General features: G+C 39.6%; 2 protein-coding genes across 4 annotated transcripts in view; one reads left to right on the top strand and one right to left on the bottom strand.

Annotated features, from left to right (window-relative positions):
* Window positions 1–410: 410 nt before the first annotated feature.
* selenop (selenoprotein P) lies at window positions 411–3,966 on the top strand. Its single transcript, XM_012918061.4, has 5 exons — window positions 411–525; window positions 1,094–1,323; window positions 1,566–1,778; window positions 1,907–2,024; window positions 2,139–3,966. Exons 2-5 carry the CDS (start codon window positions 1,121–1,123, stop codon window positions 2,880–2,882), a joined length of 1,278 nt encoding a protein of 425 aa, XP_012773515.2. The 5' UTR covers window positions 411–525; window positions 1,094–1,120; the 3' UTR covers window positions 2,883–3,966.
* A 2,638-nt stretch (window positions 3,967–6,604) lies between these two features.
* The window catches only part of ghra (growth hormone receptor a), a 28,884-nt gene continuing 7,573 nt past the window's right edge, over window positions 6,605–27,915 (bottom strand). For all 3 annotated transcript variants that reach the window (XM_004547183.5, XM_004547181.5, XM_004547182.5), the window contains exons 2-10: window positions 27,148–27,266; window positions 15,087–15,216; window positions 14,722–14,891; window positions 13,476–13,654; window positions 12,719–12,872; window positions 12,477–12,567; window positions 12,277–12,346; window positions 11,363–11,601; window positions 6,605–11,261 (exon numbers count right to left, since the gene is read on the bottom strand). In XM_004547183.5, coding sequence (XP_004547240.2) covers window positions 10,502–11,261; window positions 11,363–11,601; window positions 12,277–12,346; window positions 12,477–12,567; window positions 12,719–12,872; window positions 13,476–13,654; window positions 14,722–14,891; window positions 15,087–15,216; window positions 27,148–27,266 — 1,912 coding nt within the window. In that variant the 3' untranslated portion in view covers window positions 6,605–10,501. The remainder of the gene's footprint in view (window positions 11,262–11,362; window positions 11,602–12,276; window positions 12,347–12,476; window positions 12,568–12,718; window positions 12,873–13,475; window positions 13,655–14,721; window positions 14,892–15,086; window positions 15,217–27,147; window positions 27,267–27,915) is intronic.

Here is a 27,915-nt window from a genome sequence, read left to right as displayed (position 1 = left end):
TACATGTTTTTCTGTGACTTTTCAGAAGCATGCTGGACACCCACCAGAGTCCCGCCCTGTGTGTTCTGCAGAAAGTAAGAAAGAGAATTGCACAATCTTCTTCCATATTTTGGCTTCATGATATACCTATATATGATATGTTACATATTAACAAATCAACAGCTTTGATTTACAAGTCAAATGCACACACTATCTCCAGCACTTACATAAGATAGGCAAAACTTTTTTGTCCTCACACATTCCTTAAGGTCCCTTTAAGGACAAACTACCCTTTGGAAACTGTACATGTGCCATTATAAACATCTGTGTCCTGTCAGCAAGCGGATTTCATGCACTGTGACTTTTTAACTTGATAAAAGTGTGATGATCAGCATACTGCTGTGACTGAACTTTGTCCTCCTTCCTGATAGAAAAACAACAGGGAGGCTATATAAGGAGGGACAGAGGAGGAGGAGGCTTGTTTTTGTTCAGAGAGTTGCAGCCACGCAGAGCTGAACAGAGGGTAGGAAACTTTTTAACCAAAGGGTAAGTAACAACATTTATTATATTCTGTTAACTTACATAAAGTAAAGACCTATAAGTCAATGTTTAACTGCTGCAATAAGTAAACTGTTAAAAAACAAAACCAAAAAAAACCCCATTAGAAACCAGACGTTGGGGTATTTCGCAATATAGAATTTTTTGATGAGTGCGCAGGTTCTCTCTGCATAAACTACAACAAATATTTTGCTTGAACTTTTCTGCTTGTCATATATTGCAGAACATATTTTTTAATATAATATTCAGTCACAAATCCTCTTAAGTTATATTTTTATATTACTTTTTGTATTTACTGCATCACTGGACTAAAATTTGTGTTGCAACACCAGTGAAAACTTCATAAAAGTGCTCTGCTCACTCTTACTAATTGCACAGATTTTGTTATATACCCTATATCAAGTCCAGAAAGATTCCTAGTATGATATGAGGAATGTAAAAATTGAACACCTTCTCTGACCTTTTGTACTAATAGGCTGTGTTTTTCTGCTGAGTTTCATGCATTTCTTTCTGTTCCTTTCTGTTTTTTCTACCCTGTTCCTCTCTGAAACTAAAGTTGGGGCAGTAAGGAGGCGCCACAGAAATGTGGGCAGGCCTCAGTCTGCTCCTCACTCTCTGCCTGCTCCATGGGGGTGGGGCAGAGAGTGAGGGGGGAGGGCCCCGCTGTCAGCCACCTTCAGACTGGAGGATAGGAGACGTGGAGCCTATGAAGGGGTCAGTAGGTCGAGTGACGGTAGTGGCCCTTTTACAGGCCAGCTGACTGTTCTGCTTGGTGCAGGCTTCCAGGTATGTGCCCGTCATATGACAATGGTTGTATATCACACTTCTCATTATTTATAACACAAAAAGTGTCATGACAATGGATCAGCCCTGTGGCAAAGCACAAGAGACTGGTAACTGAGATATTATAGGAGATTTTTAAATTTGTTAAAACTGTCAAAGAAATCTTTCTATTCATATTCATAGAAGACATTTTTACTTTGACATATTGCTTTGATACTGATTCCCAATGCTCTTCTTTTGAGCAGACTAGATGGCCTGCAGCAGAAGCTGGAACGTCAGGGTCTTAAGAATGTGGTCTACATGGTCGTTAACCACCAGGGGGAGCAATCACGACATCTGCACCCTTTGCTGGAGGCCAAACTTTCCAAGAACATCATACTCTACAAGCAGGACGGGCAACAGCCTGATGTTTGGCAGACTCTGGCTGGAGAGAAAGATGACTTTTTCATTTATGACAGGTTTGACATGAAGTGGAAAATTCAGTTACATTTTTCTGGAAAAACCAATAGAACATTGTAATTTTGGACAACATATCTCACCTCCACAAGCCTAATCTTACAATGCTTTTCTGTCCCTTTGCAAACAGGTGTGGCCGTCTAACCCACCGCATTTCACTTCCATACTCCATCATTGGACAGGGCCATATTGCGCAGGCAATCAAAGACACCTACTGCAAACGCCTATGTGGCGACTGCACACATGAGGTATAGATCAAATCTAACAGAGAGTTGTTTTTTAAGTGAGGTAATATGATCATCATATTATAATTGTTTAATCAGAGGCAAGATCTTAAACTGAATCTCTGCTTGTAATTTCAGAGTGCTGAGATCCCAGAGGAGTGCAAAGATAATGCAGAGGTCCAGCCTGATGTCCCAGCTGAACAGGACGACACCAGACATGGTCATCACCATGGTCATGGTCATCAGAATGGTCACGGTGATCAGAATGGTCACGGTCATCAGAATGGTCACGGTCATCAGAATGGTCATGGTCATCAGAATGGTCACGGTCACGGCCACCATGGGGATAATCGCGATGTTCATCCTCGTGGCTTTGGCCATGGCAGTGATCACAACAATGGCCATCATCATAGAAATCACAATGGTGCCGACCAGACACAGCACGGTGTTAGACCACATGGGCATTTCCATGAAGGTGACATGCCTCAGACCCAGCATCATTTTGATTTAGGCCAGATTCCCCAGGACGTGCACAATCAACAGGTGGCACAGGAGGCTCATGCAGTCATTGAAAGGCCTTGATTATCTAGGAAGAACAGGTGAAAGTTAAAGTACAACTGACAGGGTCTGACGGGCTCTGACAATGAAATTAAGAGCAGCTGATGCTGACACTGACGCAGGCTGTTTGGCGAGGCAGGGAGTGAGCAGCCAGTCGGTCTCTGACACTGTGATGAGGCGTTACCCACCTCCTGACGGTGACACGGGCTGATAGGCGATGCAGTCAATGACGTTAGGGAAACCTGACAGTGACGCTTGCCTCACCCTGCCTGACAGGAGCCTCAGCCAGCCCAGTGAGCCTGACCCCCAGGTGTTGTTAGCTGAGGATGAGAGCAGCTGTAAGCTGGTTCTGATGTCAGCTTCATATTAACACCAGTCAGCAACACCGGGGCCAAATGCTCTTTTTACCAACAAGTATTACCCTGAGAGAGGAGGGTGGGCATTCCTGACAGTAGAGCAATGGGTTAAATTAGAGTCAAGCAGCTATTGTGAGCTTATCATTGAAGTAATTTGAATATCATTTAAAGAATATCGCAATTTTAACTATCTCAATGTATCTGTCAGTGGGTTGCCCTCCTCCTTTCTCAGGAGTGTATGTGATTGTCATGTTTTCAAATTAGCCCCCCCATTATGTTTTTTCCATCCTTTATGAAACCAGATGCAGAAACTATGATCTAGTGGCGTCTGTATGATGTCAGGCTGGAGAAAAAGGAGAGGGTAGTTCAAAACATGATAAACGCTTCAAAGTTTTTAAAGTTCAGAAGTAGAAATGACACAAAAAACTGCAAATAAAAGTAAAAGTAATTTAGAGGAAATAGTAAACAAGAGCATCACAGTTTATGAATTAGTTAAAAATATGTCTTAAGGTTGTATTTGCTTTTTTATTAGGGAAGTCCAATAGCACTGATCCATTACTGAGGAAACCCCCTAAAAGACATTTAAATATAAATCTAAAAACTATAGACCAATCATTTTTTTGTGGGGCATTCTATCGATTATCATTCTTAAGTACATATATAACAGCAGTAACTAACACATGTTTTGTGCACAAGCTTTAACATACCTCAGGTGTGACCTTTTTCCATAAGAGAAAATCTTCAAATTTTGAGTACTAACAGTACAATTTATTCTTTCACTTTTCTTTTTACCAAATTTGGTATTTAGCCTTCAGAGTTCACACATTGCTACAAGGCTTTTTTTTTTTTTTTTTTGAAGTTCAGGAAGACAGCAAGGAAAAACGAGAGTAAAGCAATGAATGACTGTTTGAATACGCTCTGTTCTTAGTGATGGTTTCAGTGGGAAGACATCAGTCACCCTGAAAACCTGAAGATCGGACAGAGAACTGTATTGCAATTTTATGCAAGGTGAAAAATGAGAGTTGAATAAAGATGGCTCAATTACTCTTCTAGTTTTCGAGTATCTTCTTTTTTTCTTTCAGTGTATATATTACATGTGAATGAGGGGGATCATATTAGCTGCAATATAGTATCCTGTCCCATTTAATTCAGTAGTCACAGCTGATACTGTTTACATCAAAACAGTCCTCATACATTAAAAAAAAAACAAAAAAAACATTGATCTTCCTTACACCTTCATGTGGGCAATTTACAACATAAGGAAACTATTCTCTCACTAGAAGAATAATTGTAAGTAATGGACTGCTTACTGAAACATGAATAAAAAAGGAAGTCTGCTAAAATGGTGTGATATCTGGCTTTCCTCATTTCCATAGGAAATGGAAATATTCTCACTGCCTTCCTCTCTCAGCTCAAATATGAGTGGTGCTGCCAGGTAGGTTTAAATGTGAGAGTATTTTTATGATTGTATGGTTGTCTGTGTTAATCCTGTAATGGACAGGAGGCCCATCCAGAGGGTACCCACCTTTACAAAGCTCAAGGGAAAATGGAAAAGTGAAGATACTAGATGTCACATAAAACATTACCTAGTAAAAGTAATTTTATTATGGAAATTATGATACAAATAAACATCGCTTTATAAGAAAATATAGGTAAATAATACTATTAAACACATTAGCCTATTAGCTTAAAACAGTTAAAATTCACTGTTGAAATGATTGGGAAATTCTTAAATGTTATCATTCCACAAACAAGTAATAATAATAATAATAATAATGGATTGGATTTATATAGCGCTTTTCAAGGCACCCAAAGCGCTAGTATGAACATACTCTATTAAAGTTTCTTGTTATGTAATAATGTAGTAATGATATTTCTGATGCAGTCATGTTTATCCGTTTATCCCCTGTTACCTGTGGTTACCACTACACACACACACACACACACACACACACACACACACAAATAGTCTCCGACTAGATGAAAACTGTCATAAAGTTGATAAACTGGCTCAGGACACTGAGGAGTTCCTGATTTAGAGAGTGGGATTTAATGTTTCAGCAACTCAGAAAATTTGTGAGTAGATACTTTTTCCCTTTAGATGATCTGGAGATGATTTCTGTAAAAAGTGTTTTCACTGTTTTCCCAAATATGTATCAGCAGGTGGCGATAAAGATCTAGACAATAAACCACCACTACACCACCATTGAGCCATTGAGCTGATGTGTATACTGTTGAAGCCCTTCCATTCATACAGATTTGATAGAGCCTTTAATTGACAAATTCACTGACAAATCCTCCCAAATTAGCATATTTCATACATTTCATACAATGAAATAAAGGGACTTCTTAGGTTGTTGGGTTACTCTCACATTTTCAAGGATCAAGGTGTCTGTTTCTAGTTTCCTGCAACATATCGACAAATGTGCAGAAGCAAAGCACACATCGCACTTCCAGTTTATGTTATACAATTATTTATTTGGCTAAAGGAAAACACTTTGCTTGCACATGCTGATGACACGCTTACATTTCTGGTTTAAAGTGATTGCACTGATGAGTTCTTGTTGGTTTGGCATTGTATGACTGTTTGCTTGTTATTGAAATAGCTTTAGATGCAACAAACATTAACAGAAGTGTCATCTAGAAGAGGGGCACCTTAAGCTCATCTTTCTATACTAACATTGGTGTAATGATGCCAGTGTCCAGCTCCAAAATCTGTGAAATTATTTTAAAGACTTAAAGCACACCAGCTTCTGTTCAGTGTTATAGCTGAATTGCCTGTTGGACTGTGTGTCTGAAAAGGTCAACAAGCAACCGGAGGTAATAAATGAAGCTGAGGTGGACTGCTTGTGTGGGCGTAATTGGGCTGAAGATCCAATACAGAGGAACAGTGACTTATGGGTAATTACCTGCAATGTCCTGAGACAAAGAGCTGTGAGTGGCTGTCTCTCTGATTCAATCAGCCCCACACAGAGCTGGGCAGTACACAGCCTGTCTTAATTGTCCGATATGCTTTCCCCTCGATGCACGGATGCACAACGTTTCCTGCAGCCGTTTTCTCTCCATTTATACCGGCAGCGACAGAGACTCACACGCTTGTGAACTCATTCGCACAAAGTTCCTCTGTGTTTCTCACAAACAAGCTCACATTCTTCCCACTCCAACTGCCACACATACACGGATGCAATTCCAGTGTTCATCTCTGTCAGACACACACACGGAAATCTGTTTGCATTTAAACTCTAAGACCACATTGGGCAGCAAATTTTCTTCATTAACAGCCTTCTTCTGTCACTCAGTGCTGATCTGAGCTGACCTTTACTGTGCAGTATGCACTTTCAATGCTATTATACTTTTAATGACACAGCTGGCAGTGGTTTTGGGAGGTCTTGTGAAGAGCTTGTTGAGCTGCATCTTGAAACGGAATTAGTCATAAACACTGTTGTAAATTATCTATAATAAGTAACATGATCTCGATAACTCTGGGAAATCTAATTTGTCTAGTTTACGTTTGCATTTAAAACGCTAGATTAGTTGAAAATAAAATAACTGGTCCAACACGCAGCGTACAAATTGGAGATGGAGTTAAATGCAGCTTAGAAAGGCGCTTCGTAAACAGCATTAGCAGTTAGATTTGCCTTTGAAAACATCTTTATTTTTTCATTCTTGAAGACAACATGACAAAAATAATGACCAAGATGCTGTATATTTATTTTGTAACTTGTCGAGAGCTTATTGATCACATATACAACATCAGAAAGGCTCAATTGGCAAGAGAACAATATCAAATAAACATCACAAACAAGTTCTTAGCCCCGAGTAAAACAGCAGCCAACAGACAAGGACAGCGGCTCCAAGGACGGAGGGGGTGGGTGTGAGGGGTTTGTGTCAAAATATGAAGAAAACAAGCCAATGCAAACCGAAACGTCATACTTGAGACCACAATGGTGATGGGTCTGATTTTGGCATGCAGAACATTTCCAGCTTTATTAATCAAGATGACAACACGGCAGCGAAAATATTACTCATGCAGCACCATTCACAGTTAATTTGGCTAAGGTGGTGGGGCAGACAAATAAATAGCACATGGAAGGAAAGAGAGTGAAACCACTGAAGGTCATTAAAAATCAGGCTGTATACCGCTGTACTCAAGTCAAGAATGAAAGTGTTTCCTCAACAAGCTGAAAAATGTGTGGCTCGGTGCTCTTTGCTTGATAACGAGCAACAACCAGCACAGATTCCAGCAAAACTACTTCCAGACACTGTAGAACGACAAAAGCCACACTTGGACTGACAGGCTGGGGGCTAAAAGGCATCATTATAAAATATTTTACCCCCGTCAAAAAATGCACTTTCAAATAATGAAATGCTGAAATCACATAGCGGGAGGAAAGTCCGAGCACAGAGTTACAATATACCTATTCACTCTGCCTCTTTTTTGATATGACTTCATTAAAAATCTGCATTTATCTATCTATAAATCTTCTAGCAAATATTAAATACTACATTACAATACATCTTTCTAGTAATCTGTTAAAAGCAATCTGTGTAAAATACGTTCTTTAAACAAAACTGAAGCTTATCGACACTGATACTGTTCCTCACTTTCTGATTACTCTGCTGACTAGAAAATATATAATACTAGTTTATAGCGCTGTTTTTTTTCACTCACTTGATACAAAATATGTCTACATCAGATATATATTGTACGTGTACAAAGTGCTTCTTCTAAAGTGTCTGTAACATTTATAAGCTTGAAATAACATTTGAAATGTAGTAAACATTTGCACAGCTTGAAGAAAAGAAGCACCTCCCAAATATTTCTATCGTACTGTAACCTTTAAAAAACACTTTAACAGATTAAACTTTTTTTTTCTTCCTTTTTTTCCTTTTTCCACATTTCAGTTTGTACACTTTTAAAAATCACCATGGTACAACTGATACAGGATCAAAACAGTGCTTTTCCCATGATCTGATCTTCCTTCATAAAGTCAGAGAGCCTTCTGGGGGTCTTTGGATGAGTGTAAACACTGTGAAAGATTCTCGGGGCGAAACGGTCACGTTACAATGCTACTGATTACGGACGTCGCCTGCAAAACACTTACGTACATGTTATAATGATCGTTGCGCTCTCTCGACTGACACCACAGTAAGGCTCAATGCGGGAAATATACATGCACTGAGCAGCAATATATTGTGGCTACTACTAATGACGCAAAATATAAATGCTTGTAATTTTACAGCAACAGTCAATATATTAAGACTTTTCTGCAACAGCAAGGACTCGCTGGGATCATTCGCGCCAGGCTGCAACGACATAATGCTGAGATATAAAGGCGAGATAGAGAGAAGTGGCACATATTTATCAGATTCCCATAAAAAAAAATCATTTTATGGCTCTTGCATTGCTATGAGAATGTCGGATTAAAAGGCATATATTATCTGACTCATCTATCCACTTATCTGTATTAACGATGTATTTCTATGCTGGATGTGCTTCCTTTGCTCTGTAGAATACATTTGTGTTATGGTGAGAAAAGCTCATTTGGAGGCTGCCAAATGGAGGCTGTTCAGATTCAGATTGATTTCACCCACATTGTGCGCATGCGCCATTAGCGTGCTGCCTGCTGTAACCCTAATTTCCTTCGGGATTAATAAAGTATTCTGATTCTGATAGTATTACAAAAATCCCCCAATTCCCAGGACAAATTTATTGTAAACATTATAAAGATATCTAACTTATTAAGCAACAATATATAACTGAGCTTTTCTTGGGGAGGAATGCTCGCAGCTACATACATGTCAGTTTGCAAGTGGTCAGTACGAACTTTCATAATCACTTTGGATTTGAAAGGTTTTGTGAGCATGATTAGCAGGATGCTTATTGTGGTTTGCAGCTGATAAACTAGGTGAACGAGGCAAAGACTAAAATATGATTAAGGGAAATAGTTTTACGCATTATTGTCTTGTATGCATGCACGCACGTGCGTGTTGCCGTTGCAGTGCTTGTGCAGATTTTTAAAAGCGATATCTCTGCACAGTTCACCTACACTGTCCACTTCTAGATCTTGCCTGCACAAAGCAATGCATAAATGCACAAGTTGTGATTGCATAAACATAGTACCATAGCACAGAACTGGCAAGCCACTTATAATATTATAGGCACAGGCTGTTAACACTTGGCAGTTAATAGGTAGAAAGATTTAGCTAATTACATTTAAAGTATACTTTCACAGTCTTTCAGCTTGCTTCATTTACACCAGAGGAATACAAACCCCAAGAAGAAAGCTTGAGCATTATGGTTTAAGTTAAAAAAATACGCTGCCCTAGTCTCTCTGAATTGCTAGCTGTGTGCATGTGTCCCTTTCTCTCCGGTAAACTACTTAATCAACGTGCCCTTGAGCAAGGCACTTGGTGGTGCTCTGTAACGTATAGCCCAGTTTTCTCCCAGCTGTGAGTGAAACTGATAGAATTCTTCCTCATAATACAAGTGCTGCACTTCAGTGCAACGTATGAACTTGGCGTCAAAATTAAATGTCAATAAATAACCTAAAAAAAAAACCAAACAAACCACACAATTAGATATGTATATCAGCGTGTGATATTCAATTAATTATGGGTACTAGTCCATGAAGTGTTTTAATTTCTCTACTGTGTCTACTTATGTGTAAGTTAGTGGTTTCCTTCATTTCCCAGATTTCCTTTAAACACTTTCCACGAAAAGAAAGAGGTATAACTGTGACTGGACTAACTTTAATTTGCTGTTGGTGTTTGTTGCCCTGACTTTGGTATCTCTTGTGTGTGTATACGCGTGCTGGATGTTTTTTTCTATTTGTTTAAAGCATTAAACATTCTATTGAACTAGAGGTTAAGAGGAACATAGCTTGACATTATACGACCTCAATTCCATTACTTACTCTGAAAATATGAACAGCTACCTTTTAGATAAAATGAAGACTGGAATGCAAGCTAAATCTGGATAGGTATTGAACAGTGTACTTGGTTGTTTTTTTTTATAAAAATATATCTCTAGTGAAGTGCTAATATGATATGATGAGATAAGAACGGTCTATTGATAAACTGATAAAGTACCTCGTGGGGTAAACAGCATCACCGTCAGCAATGACCTTTGTTTGGTGTGAAAACTCACACCATCAGTCATGCACTGAAAGCACTCTGTAAAATTAAGACTGTAACAGTGTCATTGCTCTGGACACAATAAGCCAGAGATACAATGCAACACAAGGCAGTTAAGCATTGATATTATGTTTGCTTGGCTCACTGTAATCATGCATGGATGCATGAGATGCTGACGAAACAGAGCTAACTGTGCATTTGGTTTATGATGTTAATATTTGGCTGCCTCAAAAGAAAGAACTGCTTTAGCAGATGCAAAGAAGTTAAGAGAGTATCTTGTAGCCTTTTATATCTGCCTTTCAGCATCCTCTGAAAATAGACACCCGTACACATCTCAGCCGCCCAGTGTGCTGGGAGTTACTTGGTTTCCAACGGGAATCGGGTAGGACGACTGCGGGTAACTTCCTGGTGAATCAGCCTTACATGTAAAGGTCTGATGTCTTTGTCATTTTATTGTGAGAGGTTTCCCAGCAGGTCTGGGGTAATGTACCCCACAGGCATAGGTGCCTTGAGTGGGTGCTGTGGCAGGCAGGAAGGGGGGGTCTGGTGGCTAGGCAGGTTAAGGAGCAGACTGTGATGACTGTCTAACTCCTGAACCACTGTGTAGTCTGCAACAGGAGCAAAAAACTGGGGGGAGTCAGGAAGAATGTAAGGCGACGGATTAACCTCCATTGTGGCTGCAGGTCTGGGCTCCACTGGCTGAGGATGTATGATGTGGTACCCCTCACCGGGCATGGGAGAGCTAGGGGGAGGAGTGCTGATTTGCTGGATACTGCTCTCTGTACTGTAGGCACTTCCTTCTGGATCCACTACTAGCAGCTGAAACTGTGGCTCTTTTTGCTTCCGTTCCTCAGACTCCTCACTGTCTTCACTCTCTTTCCGCTTCTTTTTTGTCTCCTTCTCAGCGGCTGAGATGCTCTCCTGGATTCTGAGTTGCTGTCCAGGAGACAACACCACACCACCAGAGGGCATAACATTGCTAACCTGAGCGTAGAAGTCTGTGTTGACCCAGGTCTGGGGCCCTCTGGTTTGGGTTTGGATGAGCTGTCTTTCACCTGTCTCAGAGGCTGAGGATCTTTCTACAGTATCAAGGGAGGTTTCCTCTTCATCAGGTTGTCCTGGTAGAAGCGTGGCCATCAGCATTAGTGTTTCTTCTTCAGGGAGATCTGTGTTGTAACAGGTGGCCTGGGCGGACTCAGCATCTGGACCACTTGAGGAGAAGCCAAAAAAACAAGAAAGGCAAAGAAATGAGTATTCACGGAGCTATTTGATTAAACAAATAACACCTTTAAATGTAAATCTTTGCCATACCTGATTGAATTAGAGCAACTTATGTTGATGTGTTGACTGACAGGTTGGGACTGACCCAGGAGTTTCTGGGTGTCTGAGCCCCGGTTATCCTCCTTCTCTCCACTATCTACATCCTCTGTCTCATTGACCTCCATGAGCTCCACCCACAGCTCATCTTGGTAGAAATCTGGTGCATAAATGGGCAGGCCATCCATTCCTCCACCACTCAGCATAAAATTCAGCTCATCCAGCTTCCCCTTCTGCAAGTATACAAACAAGTGTTCTGACATTTAGGCTCCAGAAATTGACAGTTTCCTCTGTAAAACACTCTGACTTTGCAGACTTACGTCTAAAATTTTAAACCCAACAAAAAGTGTATGGCAGCTTGGTCTACTCACAAATTAACAACATAACTTATTTATTAATTTACATCAGGATTTTTTTTTTTTAATTGTTCAGAGGTGAGATTGTTTTGTATGGCTTTTAAATGCACTCTGTGAATAATACACCCACAACACAATCCTGAATCATGATGCTCTTTCTGTCTAATTCCCTCTGAGTGGTCCTTATGTCCATTTTTTCTTGTTATTTATATTCAGTTTTGTTTCACGTTTAATTGGTGGTTGAGTCAGATGATAAACTGGTAGTGAGTGTGAGAGAGAGACGAGGGAGTGATGTGGTGATTTTGTGACCTAACATATCTCTACAATATGAGCCGCACAGACAGACAGGAATCTGTTTTCTATCCAAATTACAATTGAAATATAATTTTAAAAATGTGATTACACAATCCCTTATATAATGGTTTTACTTCCAAACATTGCCTTTTTTAAAATCTGATTAAAATACACAACAATTTTGATCCCCCTCTGACAGTCACGCTACTTGACTGCGGGGGTCTAGCATTTGCTTGAAAAATCACAGACCAGAAATACCTTCAATAGCTCTGAATCGATGCCTTTGATTTTGGGTGCAGGAACAGGCGGCAGCAGAAATATCATTAATCTGCAATGACAGAAGAACGAGAGAGAAAGAGAGAGATGTGCACCTGTGATTTAGCAGATGTCTCATTGTTTCACAGATGTTTTGGACACCACAGATGCATGAAAGAGAGGGAGTGCGTGAGTGCTCGTACCGGTTCTGCTGAGAGATGACTATGAGCATGATGAGTATGAGGATACCCACAGTCCCAAATACAAAAACCAGTGTGAGATGGACAGGAAACTCTAAGAAGCAAAATGAAACAGAACTCGTCATAATAATGATGACAACCAGTCCTCTGGCTTCATCAATCATACTGTGTTAAATGCTCAAAGAAAAAAAAAACAGTTTGCAGTTCACCAAAAATGCATTGCATCATTCTAACACATGCGTTACCTGTGCTAGGAATCTCAGTCACTTGAATGAAGATGGATTCACTGAACTCGCCAAATTTAATGAAAACCTGCATCCTGCAGCGGATGTGTACTTCATATTCTTTTCCTAAGTGCAGACCGTAGATTGTCTGATGAGAGTGTGGCTGAATCTCCAACTGAAAATTGCAAAAACAGACAAACCTTTTGTAAATTAAAAAAAGAAATGATGATGATGTGCTTAAAAAGAATGATGCAGCTATCCTGACAGAAATAGTAACAACACCAATGTTAAAGGCTGAGTAAGAAAAGGAGGGTGTCAAGAGGTCCGTTTTTATTTTTGGCACCTGTAACTACACAATTACTGATGCACTTCAGATAGACTGGATAGATGACATGCTATTATAACAGATGGACGTGAGGTCCCCAACCATCAGGCAAGCCAAGCGGTAATGAATACGAGCCTGTACACAGTCCCATGGCCTCTGACCTACAGATCCCTCCCTTCTCTTCCTTCACAGATGCTAAGGCCTTGCTCTGGCTTCCACAGCCTTGCCAGCAAAGCTCCAACTGCATTTTAACTACAAGTGTTCAGGGGGGAGGGAAAGAGAAACATAACACTCTGCTTCGATGACCTACAATCCATTTTTAAGAGCATGAGATTTGCTTTTTTTATTTGTGTTAATGTGCATGTGCAAAATCTGCTTTTGTCAATGTGAGGAACTGTGTGTAAAAAGAAATAATGGGCAAGATTATTAAAAAGTTAGGAATAAAAGACTTACTGCTTCCCAGTTTGTGGTATTTCCCTCTCTGTACTGCAACTCATACTCCAAACGCATCCATCCCAACCTAACATCAGCAGTAGGTGGGGACTCCCAGTTAACCATGACATCATAATTTAGCCTGGAAGGACTTATAGTCAGCAGGGTCCAGTTTAAAGACACTGGCGGGTCAGGACGTACTGTCAGAGAAAAGGCAAAAGTTCATATTCGAACAGAAGGAAAGGACACTTCTAGTTACTGATTTGGTATGCTAATTTAGGATCACATAAAAAAGGTTAACAGAATACTAAAAAAATACTGCTTATGTTCAAAAAGTCAATATCTGTTCAATCCAGACTGTGTCACTCCCTTTACAAAGATTAAAACATTTAATTCCATTTAACAGATTTAAAACTAAATGATCAACACGTTTTGTTTTTCTCTTTTTTCTTCATTAATTTAACACGATTGATGAGGACATAAGGACAAAGCAAAGAAGTGAAAACCTCCACGAAGTCATAATTATTAAAGAAGGAGTCCTCCCATCACATTACATTTGTGTAAAACATTGATATTTTGAACTGAGACTGGAGCAAATGCAAGCAATATTGATTGAAACTGCACAGGTCTGATTTGATATTATCATGAACACATCACAAATAGATATTTCTTTGGTATAACTGGAAACGTTGGCCATAAAGAAGAGGGGGAGAAGGCATTTTAAACAATGTCAAGAATCATCTGGAGCTGATTCAACAAGTAGTTGCTACGCTCCTTCTATAAACAAAGAGGTTTGGAAGAATAAGCAGCAACTAAAAGCCTGACCCTACTACAGGTCAAGTGTCTAAGACAACATCCACAATTAATTTATACTCATAAAAAGAACAAACAAAGATCTTTCCATGAAGAAGATGTCAGGCAACATATGACGTTGCCATATGATAATATATTGCTTGTCAGCATCTTCTAGACTCAAAGTATTTACCACTTAAGCACTGTTTATCTGACATAAGTCCAAAAACAAGTAGAATTTCCAGGTATCCTTCTGCACGAGTAATTCATTGAACTAGAAATAACCATTTTGTGCTGTGAAATATGAATATATAATTACATATGAATACATTAAGTAACATCTGTAAAGATCTCCTAATGCTATAAAGGATTTTTACATACAACCTGAAAATGAGAAACAGTAGGATGTCAAATTTTCTGATAAATCAAAACTTTTAAAAAAATCTGTAAATATGCACAAATCTTGGCTACTAACCAATATTCTCCACCCTGAAACAGTCATCTTCATTGAAATAGGTGATGTTGTTTTGAGTGCGAAGCTGCATGCAGTAAGTGATCCATATGGATGTGTGATTTGCATCAAAGAAACATTCCCTATTTGAATGGATATACTCGGGACACTCCTTCCACTGGCTGGTAGGAGACCTGAATGAGTGAAACAATGGCAGAAGAAACATAAGAAGAAGTAAAAAACTAAATTCTTGTCAAGTAAAGGTTATACCATCATTAATGGAGCTCACTGATTCACACAAAACAATGTGCCTAAGTGAAGTTTTCTACAAAACAAGCAATTATTAGGATTTCTGAGAGTAAAGCAAGCATTTTGGAGATTACACTTACTCTTTCTTAAGGTAGAAGACTCGGAGTGCTCCAGGGGAGGAGAGGTTGTGGAAGGTGCCAGGACTCCACCAGCAGCGGAACGTCTCCTGGTCCCTTGATATACACTCAGTAAAATGAGGCTCAATGAGAGCTGAAAGACAGAGTTAGAAGAGCAACGATTAGAAAGGAAGTGAGACTGCATTAGGCTAATGAATCACCTTTATTAACATCTATCAGCGTCTGCAGGGGCTTTGCTTTATTCGTCTAACAATACAGAGATACACGGTCTCCTAGGGGCCCACTATCAATTTGAAAATCATTGCTGTGTTTTCAAATCATCAAATGCGCAAGATTTTCAGAAAGCTTACTCTGAACTTGAGGTCAAGCATACTGAGATTCAAAATCATCTGAGATATTTAGTAGATGCACCTTTAGTATCAATTTCATATGGAGCCCTTCAAAGGACATTGGAGAAAAAAGTTTAAGATGTATTTTTGCGAGAGCCTGAGTTACTTGTGCGAGATCCCGCAAAAGTTTTTGATTGAACTCCAAACACTTCCAGGTCAGTAATGAGACCTTGGAAACCACAGTTATGGAGGACACACACCCGTGGGACAGATGAATAGATTTTTAGTTTGAGCTTGGCCTAAACTATGAAATTAGATCAGTGCTTGACAGTAGAGACCGTTTTTATAAGTGAGAGACATCTGAAGAGAGTTCTTAGTGCAAGAGGACACACTCATCCGAAGGAGTACTCTGACCTGGCAGTCTTGGCTGAATTCATTAACAGCCAGCTGCAGTACTCGGGTACTGATAGATGTACGCTAAATGCGCGGAAAAAGTCTTTCTCAGGATCTCGCAAAACTTTTTCGGGACTCTGCAAAAGTAACTTGAATTTTCGCAGAAGTACATCTTCTTTTTTTCCCCCCACCAATATTCCATTCCTTGAAAATCCTACTTCGCCTTGTTCTCTAGTTATAAACTTCACGAGATATTCAGAAACCTTGACCTTGAGGTCACTGAGGTTCTAACTCATCTGAGATTTTTAGTAGATGCACCTATAATATCATTTTGAAGCTCCTATGTCTCCTTGTTCTCGAGTTATAACATTCACAAACTTTGCACCACTTGCCCATCCGCCCTCTTGCCCGGTAGTGTGACACCAATACTGCGTGAGCCTTTTACAGCTCAGTCACCTTTAATTGCACTAATATCATGACTTCTGGTGGTGTCAGACATCACTTTTTCACGGAAAGGCTGAGTAAACTTGCTGAAATCTAATCTTAACCTCAGAATTGCAGAAACTTGCCACAGTTGAAAACAATAAAAACACAACAGATAATAGCACCTTAAGGTTACAATCCACATTTAAAGACTATCAGATGAGCTCTGGGTATTAAGTGTAATCCTGCATTATTTATACTCAAAGAGTTGCTAGACAAATGGAAAATGCTTCCATGGCATGCTTCCACATGATTTCTGAAACAATGCACAAATACAAACTTGCAAATGTGCCAGAAATATTTTATTCCTTTCTTTTAACAACCGCTGCTGCTACCCTGTGAATCCCATGAATATCATTGCGCGCACATACGAGTAGAAAAAAAAAAGAACTTGCTAAAAAAGTATTATGCTGCTAACGTTTCGATGTGTCCAAACATTTCGTAACAACCTAACCCCTCCTCCCTCCCAGCCCCCCCGCTCCTGTCGGAGATCAGTTTCTCGCCCAGCAGAATATAGAGTCCCAGAGTTTGGTGCAACCATAAATAAGCAGCTGAAAGTACCATTGATTTCTGCTCCACTGGCTCTCCGCCAGCTCTCTCTTCTCACTGCCTGCATTATAAATCACACACAGACCTAGAACATAAACATGCATCAAAACACAGGGGAAAGAAATTACAGACCAACTGGAGCTGATAGTTTCTAAACATAAAACCAAAACATATCTCCACACAGACTCGTTAAAGATTGTTCACTTGTAAAAAAAAAAAAAAAAAGAAGAAGAAGAAGAAGAAGAAGAAAGGCACGTTACTGGCATCTGCATACAGACACACCTACCAAGCATGCATCCTGATTCAACTTACACACATCTAACTACAACAAGACAAGCTATCAACAAGACCAACTCAGGCAGGGCAGTCAACGCACACACCATTTATTCACGTGGAATATAAACCTACTTCGTTTCCATGCTATTTGGTGCCAGTATAACCTCATAATTCTCTGCATTCCTGTGCAGTTGTGCCTTTCCCACCTCCCTTCCCTTCACCTTTTGCACGCTGTTGTGCTTCCCCGAGGTTTGCTATTTCAGCTCGGCTTCCCTTCCCCATCCAACAAATTCCAGCTGCAACCATCAAAGAGCTTTCTGCAGACGCTGAATGCAAGAAGGCCTTAGAACTACAGAAGAATAGGATACTACAGAAGCAAAACTTCTAAGGTCCTAGGGTTTTTATATGGGCTGTAAATTTGGGGGGATAATAATTTGTATTGATTGGTACTTACACGTCTGAAAATGTTTGGGGTTACTCACAACTCACAAGACTTTTTATGATCATCAATAATTACGTAATAAGACGTGCTTTTTTTTTTACGCGTTTCATCTTCCAGTTGTTATTCTTGTCTGCGAGAGAAGAAGAATCTTGAGGTCAAAGAGCAATGCCGTATTTTTAAAAAGCTATTTGCATTTTTTGAACTTAAAACCATGTCAAAGGTGAAAGGTTGAGCCGCAACACCTGGAGGGTCACACCCTAATTTTGTCATTCTCTCTCATTTCAATGTTTTGACAGGAGGATGTTGATTACCTGACTACATAGGCTTGTAATATTTTTTTAAGGCTGTGCTCACATTATCAGCATGTAGTCATATATAACTACATATATAACTATACTTGAGTTTCAGTAATGGAAAGCTAAATCCTGCCTGTACCTGCCAGGTACTAAATGAGCTGAAAGCCTGTGGCTGGAAGAAGAAAACTAATTTGAACATGTGTGTGCGTATGTGTGTGTACATGTGTGTGTACATGTGTGTGTGTGGGTGTACTGCCTCATCCTGGCTGTCCATATGTATCTGTCTGTCCACGTGGATGTGCAGCTGAGACTGATAAACAGCTCTTAGCTTCACGTCCTCTCTTCATCAGTCTGTGTAGAGGAGCTAGGAAACCATTTATCTACCTCCATGTCAGCTTTAGCCATTAGGGTTTAAATCCACTAAGAAACCTAAATAAAGCACTCGGCCCTAGGCTCTCACATCGGCTGGCAAACAGAACTGAAAAAGGCGAGAGAAAAAGGTGCAACCAGCATTTACCAGTTACCGCACTGCGAAATGCTCGATTGTAATGAGGAGTGGAATGATCACCTTTTCCAGCTCATTTGCAGATTTAAGTTAATGTTGAGGTTAGTCATGCTCCAAAAGGCTGACTAAAGGAACAGCGAGATGTGATGGAAAACGAAGAAGGAAGAGTGACGCCACTAAAAAACAAACATTAGCCGGTACTACAAATGTCACTTGATGAAAAGAGATGTTTTGAAATTAAATCAGAGCAGCATTTTCTTTTAATCGATATTTCTATTAATAAAGGCAAACTAAGTCAGTGTAGGCGACTGTTTATACGCTGCAGATCATTTATAATCTGTCCCAACTGTCACCCCATGTGACGTTCCCCTGGGTTCAGTTTTGGGTCCATTACTCTTTGCACACTCTTCATGTGTGCAAATATTAGTAGTTACTGACTGATGCATAAGGAACATGAAAATGAAATACATATGGTTAGCTACGATACTTTGATCATGTCATAATGACAGAAATGCCTTAGCATTTTTTTAAAAACTACTTTCTGTATCTTTGTGAAAACGTAAAAGTTTATGATTTTGTTTTATCATGAATTAGATTCGCACTAATAGATTTCCATGTAAATGTTCCATTACATTTGTCAACCGTAAAGCTCTTTAGCCCTGTTTACCCCATATTGTGGGCTACATCTATTACTTGGGACTTTTTGTTCGGGCACATGTTTAGGTATTTTTGTCCACTTCTTACTTATGATCACTATAAACAATGCCAAAAAGACATGTAAATGAGAACTTCTTGATGTCTCTTCATTGTGGTTTTAGTTTAAAAATGATTTGGTTGCCCTGTACTTTAAGAGAACACACAGACCTGCCAACTGAACCTGTTGTCCCCAGTCACATTGTTCACATAACTCAAGAGTCTGCTCTCAGTTGACCACAGAAAAACCCCATAAAATGACATGACACTAAAAGCAGCCTTGTTTCTGGAAGTATTCATTTAAACCATAAATATAAATGATAACATTTATAGGAGTAAAACTATAACTTAAACAGCACAATTTTAAAATAATTTAGCATAAACCCCCATGCTAAAAATGTTGTGACAATGTGAGATATGTAAGTAAAAACAGAATTTAATGATTTGCAAACTGCATAAACCAATATTTATTAACCAAAAAACGAAAAGATATTAAATATCTAAACTGAGAAAATTTGAAAAAAAAAAAAAGGAGGGGGGGATTCTGGCAACAAGTTTCTAAAAAAGTTGGGACAGGAGCAAGTAGAGGCTGGAAAACTAAACGGTATTACAAAGAAACAGCTGGAATAGCATTTTGCAACTAATTAAGTTCACTGGCAACAGTTTATTAACACAACTGGATACAAAAAGAACATCTTAGAAAGACGGAGATTCTCTGGAGTAGAGAAAGCAAGAAATTCACCAGTCTGCAACAAACTGTGTCTACAATGTGAAACTATTTCAGAATAAGGTTTCTCAATGTAAAATTGCAAAGACAGTACATAATGTCATCAAAACAGACAGAGAATCTGGAGAAATCTCTGTGAGCAACAGACATGGATAAAAATCAATAACGGATACCCGGGCTCTCAGGCAGCACTGCACTAAAAGCAGGAATGATCCTGTCATAGAAGTCACTGACTGAGCTCAGGAACACTTCCACAGAAGACCATCTTTGAACACAGTTCGCAGACAGTGATTTCTGTGTTCTATGTGAATAAAACATGTTTATGAGATTTGTAAATCATTTAATTCTTTTTTTATTTACATTTTGCACAGTGTTGCAACAGTTTTGGAATTGGGGTTGTGTTTGAAGGTGCTAGTTTTCCAGTCATTTCACATATGCCTTATTCTACGCTCCCCATGTCTATTACACATCTATTCTTGGCAGGTGTCGAGCCGTAGTACCTGCCTAGCAAACTTGAGACCTTTCTGGCTGTTCAGCACCAACTTCTGCCATATGATCGTTTTTTTCCAACGCCATCATTCTGTTTGTGTTTGTGTGTATTTCTGTTATCCAGATGGAGAAGTTGGCAGCACATGCTGACACTGTGCTAAGAGTAAAAGTGCCTGTCAGTCTGCACATGCCAAGTCCTACATTATATCCCTGCACCAGAGCCCAAAGACACACGCACACATGCACAGGCGCACACACGGTAGAAGTATAACTGTGTGCAGCACACAACGTAATTTTTTTTCCATGGGAACATGTCTTGGATGACGAGGAAAAGAAAGAATCAGAGAGAAAAATTTGAGGACAAAGTCTAGAAGAAATTTATTTCATATTCATAATACTCTCATACATCTTCGTCATCTTCAAATAAAACAGGCAATGAAAATTACAAGCTCCAAACTGGGCTTAATGGTGAAGGTTACATAGTGACTTAGGACATGGTGCAACTCTTGACAGAGCCAGTAAGAGCGAGAAGCAGGCCAGAAGAGAGCGGGAGAAAGGTGAGCGATTGCAACAGGATACAAACAACGGAATGTAAATAGGTGATATAAATAACTCCCAGCTTGCACATGCAGTTCCATACTCAAGTGCACGGACACACACAAATGCATATGCACTAAACTTACACCTTGAAAACAATAAGCGACAAAAAATATGCCATTGTTCTGTTCCTTGAATACATCCTGCCTCTCTGCTCAGTAACACAACAGAACATGCAATGGGGCTTCTTCTCGTTTGAAGCTTGACTGGATGTCAAGTTCTAGATTCATCTGAGCCTCATGACAATGTTCATAGCTTTGAAGTCCCTGAGACACAGCCCGGTGTGTTTAGCCGCGTAGTGACCCAGTCAGCTTATTGTAGTCACAGTGACTAATGATGTTAATCTTCTCTAATGCCATTACAGCTCACAGATTTAGCTTAGTTATGTCATATTATGTCCACGTTCAAGTAAAGAACAAGTGTTGTTCTTGCTCCTAATTTTGTTCTTTGGACTTTGTACTGGAGGGTGTCAGAGATCCTCATATGGGACAAATCAAATCTCTATTACAGTGTGATACATCAACACTGTAGGGAGGTGAAATAAAGACATAATTTCTAGGTTAGCTGGTATTCAATTAGCCTATAGGTTTTTATTTATGTTTTCTGCTATATTCACGATTGTTAGCAAACTTTCTTTAAGGCTTTTCTTACAGTTCTTTGTATCTGGGACTAGGGCTGTGCGATATGACCAAAATCTCATATCCCGATATAAGAATTCTATCGTCCTGATAAGATATAAATCACAAAAATGTAACATTATCTGTTAATTCTGTGAATCTCGGGCAGCTCGACTTGCGGGAAGTCGAGTGTTTTAGCCACAGCTGCCCTGGGGCAGACTGGCAGAAGCCAGGCTGCCATATCGCGCCATCGGCCCCTCTGGCCAACACCAGTAGGCGGTAGGGTAAATTTATTATATCATATTACATTATATCCTCTTTCACATTAGAGCCACGACAGGACCCACTAGAACATGGGAACAAGTAAAAGTGAAATATAAGAATATTCTACAGAATGGTAATATTTATCACCTATATTGCTTTTAGTCTCTTGCAAAGAGACCCTGAAATAATCTGTTTGTTTGTTTATAACAGCAACCAAGAAAAGGACAGAGCAAAAAAAGACAGGTGGTGGTCCTGCACCCCCTCGTCAACAAGTTGGTTAAGTAAATAATACCCTCACGGGAATATCAATATCTCTCTATGAGCACACTGTCGCGCTGAGCTAAAGGATCCTGTCTATCCCGCAATATACGCTGAATTCTGAGAACTCTCCTTGTCAATCTTGCACCTTCCGCAATGGGTGGCTCGCGTATACGGACAGGACATGGCTGTGACAGACTTCCCAAATCCACCTTCGCTTTTATAGCCGTGGTCTCTCATCTTGATTACACGACGTAATTTACAATTACTACTCTAAAATATGAATTACATCTGAAATAATCAAATACATGAAATAGAATGATTAATAGTACATTTCCCTTTTTTTAGGAAATGACCTGTATGTATCTGTATGAAATCAATAAAAGGATCAAGTACTGCATTATCTTTAGTTACATTGATAATATTTATTTATGGACAAACAGTGGTGGAATGTCGCTGTTGCTTTCGTATAAATGAAGCGGACATACCTGAGTGGCCACGATCTAACCTTGTTTACATAAAGTAAACCTGCTCCCGAGCAGGTTTACGCTTACGGATCTGTTGCTATGACAGCAAGTCCCGGATGAGCTTCGGAGAACCGAAGGATCCAGGATCGCGCGAAATCATCAACAATCAAATCCAGCTAACTTACTTAGCGCGGTACGAAGAACGGGCCCCTGGTAACAGTTTCACTCCTACTGTGTGATGAATATTTGTGGTTTTCCAAAAAAAAATCCATCTACTGTATTTGTATGTGAGTAATGCAAAGTGAAACTTGGCTTTGCATTTGGTGTGAACACACCATAGCTGTCATTTTTCTTCTTAATTATTATCTCCCCTGAAAAAACACTTTATTTTCATTTAGTTTTTTTCTTTAATTGGAAGCTTTCTGTCTTAAAGCAACCTTCCCACTTTCACAACTCTCAGTCCTTTATTTGCAGTATGAAGACTCCATATAATGAGCACAATTTCAAAACAACTCTTCTGATTCTTGTGAATCAACAATTTGTCGTGTAAACGTATTTAGTGCGCAAAGTAAGACCATTTCCAATCACATTAGAGAACGAGGCACAGCGACTGCAGTTATCTATGCGAGTGTAGCGGGAGATACACCGCATGAGATGCATTCTCGCCACTGGCAGCACTCCGGTGTAGGAAAGCGTGCTTGCCTGGGTAGTGAGTGCAAAGAGTCGGGTCAGATGGCAACTGCTCATTTGCTGCGCATGCATCGGATTTACCTGCTCTAGTGTCACATGCGCTTAATCAGACCACATGGACCTTGAACTCTGGACATGGCAGAGAAAAGACATTTTAATGTCCAAGCTGTCAGAGTCAGGTATTTGAATTCTTGTCTCTCTGCCAGGAAATGCAGACAACAGTCCAGGACTGTTGCTGATGTGTGAAAATGTTTTTTAATCTATCCTCTGGTATTCCTCCATCCATCCTGCAGCTTATGACACTTTCCTATTCAATGTACAGATATGAAAATCAGGGCAAATTTTCCTGCATGCAAAATGTTAAATTAGTCTTCTTTGCAGCATTGCTTCCATCACACAGCACTTTCCCAACCATGAATTCCCCTCAGCTTCTGCTATCTACAATATGCATGTCTCTCTTCTGCTCTTCCAACTTTGTGTTTAACTTCAGGCACCATTACCCACACAAGGCCCCAACTTTGAAGCTCACACCCACCGCTTGTCGTTGAAGCAGATGTAACTGTGGATTGTGTGTACAAGCCAGATGGACCAAACCTCTGCACGGTTACCACTAGCTACCACCTCTGTGGTAAGGAACACAGCCCTGTTGAACAGAATCAATCTATGCGCTTAAGGAGTGAGGTCCTTTTGAGCCACACAGACAATCAAGGAAGGAAGGTTGTGGAAGAAAATAAAAGAAAAAGGAAAGTGTGTGTGAGTGTATATGTGAGCAAGGATAGATAGAATGAAATGACTAACACAGCCTATAATCACTATGGTAAGCCTTTAACTACATAGGAGCATCTCCAAATGTCTACTCTTGGCTTGTTCTGTGGCTCGCCTAACAACAGACATAAATATGCTGCAGACACAGAATTCCAGGAAGACTCTTTTAAGTCCATAAGCAGAGCAACAAAATGATTTTAAACAACTCCAAAAGCATAATGCTGAGGGTGGCTCACATACTGCACAAGACTGCATTCTTACTGTAAGCGTTATTTTTTAGGTATATAAAAAAGCCCATGCAAAGCATTTTCCATTTAAGCCGTAGTGAGAAGAGCAGCTGTCCAGATTGGAAGTTGTGCAGTGGTGAGCTTGGGAAAGGCACAGGCTGCATGTGTTTGCTCATGCTATCACAGGCTGCTTTGTGTTTACAGATGTTTTAACGGTTGTTGAGGAAGACCAGGACTGAACTACCACAGTGGTCACTGGGGACCATTTCAACATTTGAGGTGAACCAAACAGAATGTTCAATGGTTTTGACATCACCTGGTTATCAGCAGTTTTTCCTGAGAGCTTATCAGAATGGTACTGTAAAAGTGACAGAGATAAAGATATTTGATCCACTTTGTTAACAACGTCAAAAGGCCCAAGGGCAAAGACACAGAGCTCAAAATGTATCCTCAGACATTAGTCTCAGCTACACCAAATTTATTACCTGAACTACGTACCTTTCCCTGCTTCCTCGCCTCCTCCTGCCACATCAGAAAATATATGAAAACAATCACGGGAAGGCATAGAAATTATAACCCGTAACACGAACCTCAACTATAAATAACAATTCAGGCCCGAGGCAAAGAAGATGGACTGATTTACAACAAAAATCTGAGAAAGAACGGTTTCTTTTGCACCAGTACTGGCATCGGGAAGAGAAATAACAATATGTTCAGCACTTGAACTTTCAAACTTGATTCCACTTATTCCTGCTATAAAAATCAACCTAGAGAGCCTGTGTACCATCCTGAACATGTATGACTGAATTGCAACTTGCCATAATTAAATATAAAGTAGTTTTAGAGCAGTGAACAGACCGTTGGAGGGGGCCTGACCCCCGCACACTAAAGAAGTCAAAGGTGGAAAGTTACTTCTAAGACATTTTAAAGTAGGAATCAATTATTTTTATAGGAAAAAAAACTTTAAATGAGGGAAAGAGAAGAACTTTAGCTAGATAAAAGATGGTGAAACGTTAATTTATTGTCACTGTGTTTCAGATTGCTGCAGATTGCATAACAGCAAATGGAAAAAAAAAATAGAAAAGACGCACTAGTGTGGACTTGATCTTAATTTGACCGGAGAAAACACGATGAGTTGGCATTCTTCGGTGGATTCCAGTGGTATTTTTCCATCTGTTTCTCATTAAACCCATACAAAGGAAGATGAAATGTCTTAGTAAATTGGCAAGCTATTTCCCTGTTTAAGAATACCGAAGATATGGCAAAATTACAAAACTAAAACTACTGCTTGATTCCATTTATTGGTTATACGCAATCAATAAAACTGTGTACTGATAAATAAGACAATCAAGTTGTGTTTTCTTGAACATAATGATCTGCAGGCTCTTTGTACTCTCTGCTTACAGCAATCTGAGTTTGCATTCTAAAAGCAGGAAAACACTGCACACTATTAAATGTCACCTACATCAAAAGCACTGTAAAAACGAGAGGGAAATAAATTGTCCAATGCTGTCAACTGCACTATTAATAACTTAAAATAGCATATAAGGCATGCCATACCTTCCATAACCATGCAGACATGATGTGCTGCGATGCTTAGGTGCTCTTTTTCAAAGGCAATCCAAGTATAGAGAGAGATTTTACTAATGCAAATCTAAGGTAATGATAAATAGTTTGCATGTAATACGTGCACGTGCAAGTGCAGGGCCAAAATCAAACAGTTTAAATTCCACTAATGTTTCTCCAGGTAATATGCATGCTTAACATTCTGGCAACAGGTGCTGCAGCAGCCAGCAGGCTGCCCAGAGATGGCCTGGAGATCTCAGGTCACTGACTCATGCTGTCTGGCTCACCTTTTAATGGCAATGAACAGATGCACCTAAGAATATACTCAGAGCACACTACCTTGCCAAAATATAACTGGTTTGCACGCTTTAAGCGTCATTAAATGTATGCAAATGTATTGAGCATCTGATTTCAATTATAGGCCTTTCTCTGGATCAAACAAAAACATTCAATCAACAGATTAAGACAGAATTAAGCTGCCTGCTGATGGTTAAGCTGCTAACTCAATCTTTTTGGACTACAATCCTTCCCATAATAAACTACAGCCAATTAATTTGGATGGAAATAAAGTCTTTTCATCCAAATGTGCACAACTATAATCCCAATAGATGCCTTAAATCCACAATGTACTGATTCATTGCTTGAACAAGAGTCAATTCTGTTTTATCCAAGCTGAACCAGGTCCATCTGCAATAAAAAACTTTGGTCAGAAAATGCCTTCTTATCCGTCTTCCAGAAGTAATCCTCATAAAATACGTCCAGGAATGCAGACACTGCTGCACAAGAGATTTTCCTCTTGACCACCTTCGACTGATCACTTTTTGGGGGTTGCTAGGAATTTCTCAAACCTGTTTGTTGCAGAATAAGCACCATTTTTATTTTCCAGGTTTGACACTTTTACCTTAGTTGTAGTTGTTTCTATCATTGGGCTAAAATGTCAATTCATTATTTCACACTTATTTTGTGGTTGTTTGCAAGTTTTTGGTTTTAAAAGGTAAATTATGGCAACATCAACTCATTCCCTCATCTGCAGTATTCTTTCACCTAATTATTTCAGATAGATCAGTGGCACCTGGGTTAGCTGGCTGAACATCCTGCATCATCCTGTCCCTGGACTTTGACAGAGCAGCCCCAGTCATATATTTACCCCGAGTCTATTGATCACTATCCTGCCTGACAAGCCAGATCAGGAAAATGCAGCGTTTGCTCAACAGTGAACCTTTCCACATGAATCTGAACAAACAGCACTCTGCAACTGATGTCTGACAAAAGACGTGATAACAAGTGTCAACAACATGCTGCACGCAAAACACACTTGTTAATATTTGATGAGGTGAACATAGAAAGAGAGAAGAATTATTTTTTTTCTCACATGTTATTTCTCACTCTAACTGGTTGTGACACAAAGCTGTAAGAACACCAGTAACTTACCTGATGATGTCGTGTGGTCCCAGTCTGTGAGAAATGTAGATCCTGGAGAGGGCAGCCAATCCAGGGAGGAAAGAATGAGAAGAATCAGGAGATTAGAGGCGAGTGAGAGAGCCATGATGCTGTGGAGAGACAGAGGATAGAATAAGAGAGGACAGAGACACTGTGATTATAATTATCAGCTGAACTCCATGGTGACACTCCCATGGGAACTAGCCTCCTTCCCCCACTAACGCCATCTTTTTCTCTCTGGCCTGTGAGCACAATTTGTGACCGCTACTTATTTCAGTTGGTGTACATGAAACCAAACACTGGACAGGATGTAAGGAATTATCACGGGAGTTTGCAGCTACGGCATTTCAAAGCTGAAAATATGAATGGTGGGGTTTACGTGTGTTGTTTCGCTTTGTGTGAACTCTAAAAGAAAACATTTTTTATCATTTCAGAAAAGATCTCAGTAACATTTCTATTAGTTACAGCTACTTAAAATAACTTTTCCATGACGTACACGCTACCTTCTGACTGTTTAGATGGTTAAATCCATTCGTTTCACAGTCGATTACATCATTAGACAGATATATGCTCCTGAAAGCCTGTTATTAGCGCTAGGGCAAGTTTTTAAAACATTACTTAGCTCCATGTTTCTTTGGTTTATTAACGATAAATGTGTCAGTATTGGAAAACTGATGCACTATTACATTTAAAGTTATTAGTGGAAACAGATGTGAGTTAAAACTTCCAACAAATAAAAAGAAAAATTAGCATTTGTTT

Source organism: Maylandia zebra, linkage group LG12, assembly GCF_041146795.1.
Source record: "Maylandia zebra isolate NMK-2024a linkage group LG12, Mzebra_GT3a, whole genome shotgun sequence".
Classification (NCBI taxonomy): Eukaryota; Metazoa; Chordata; class Actinopteri; order Cichliformes; family Cichlidae; genus Maylandia; species Maylandia zebra.
This window is presented reverse-complemented; position numbering and strand designations above follow the sequence as displayed.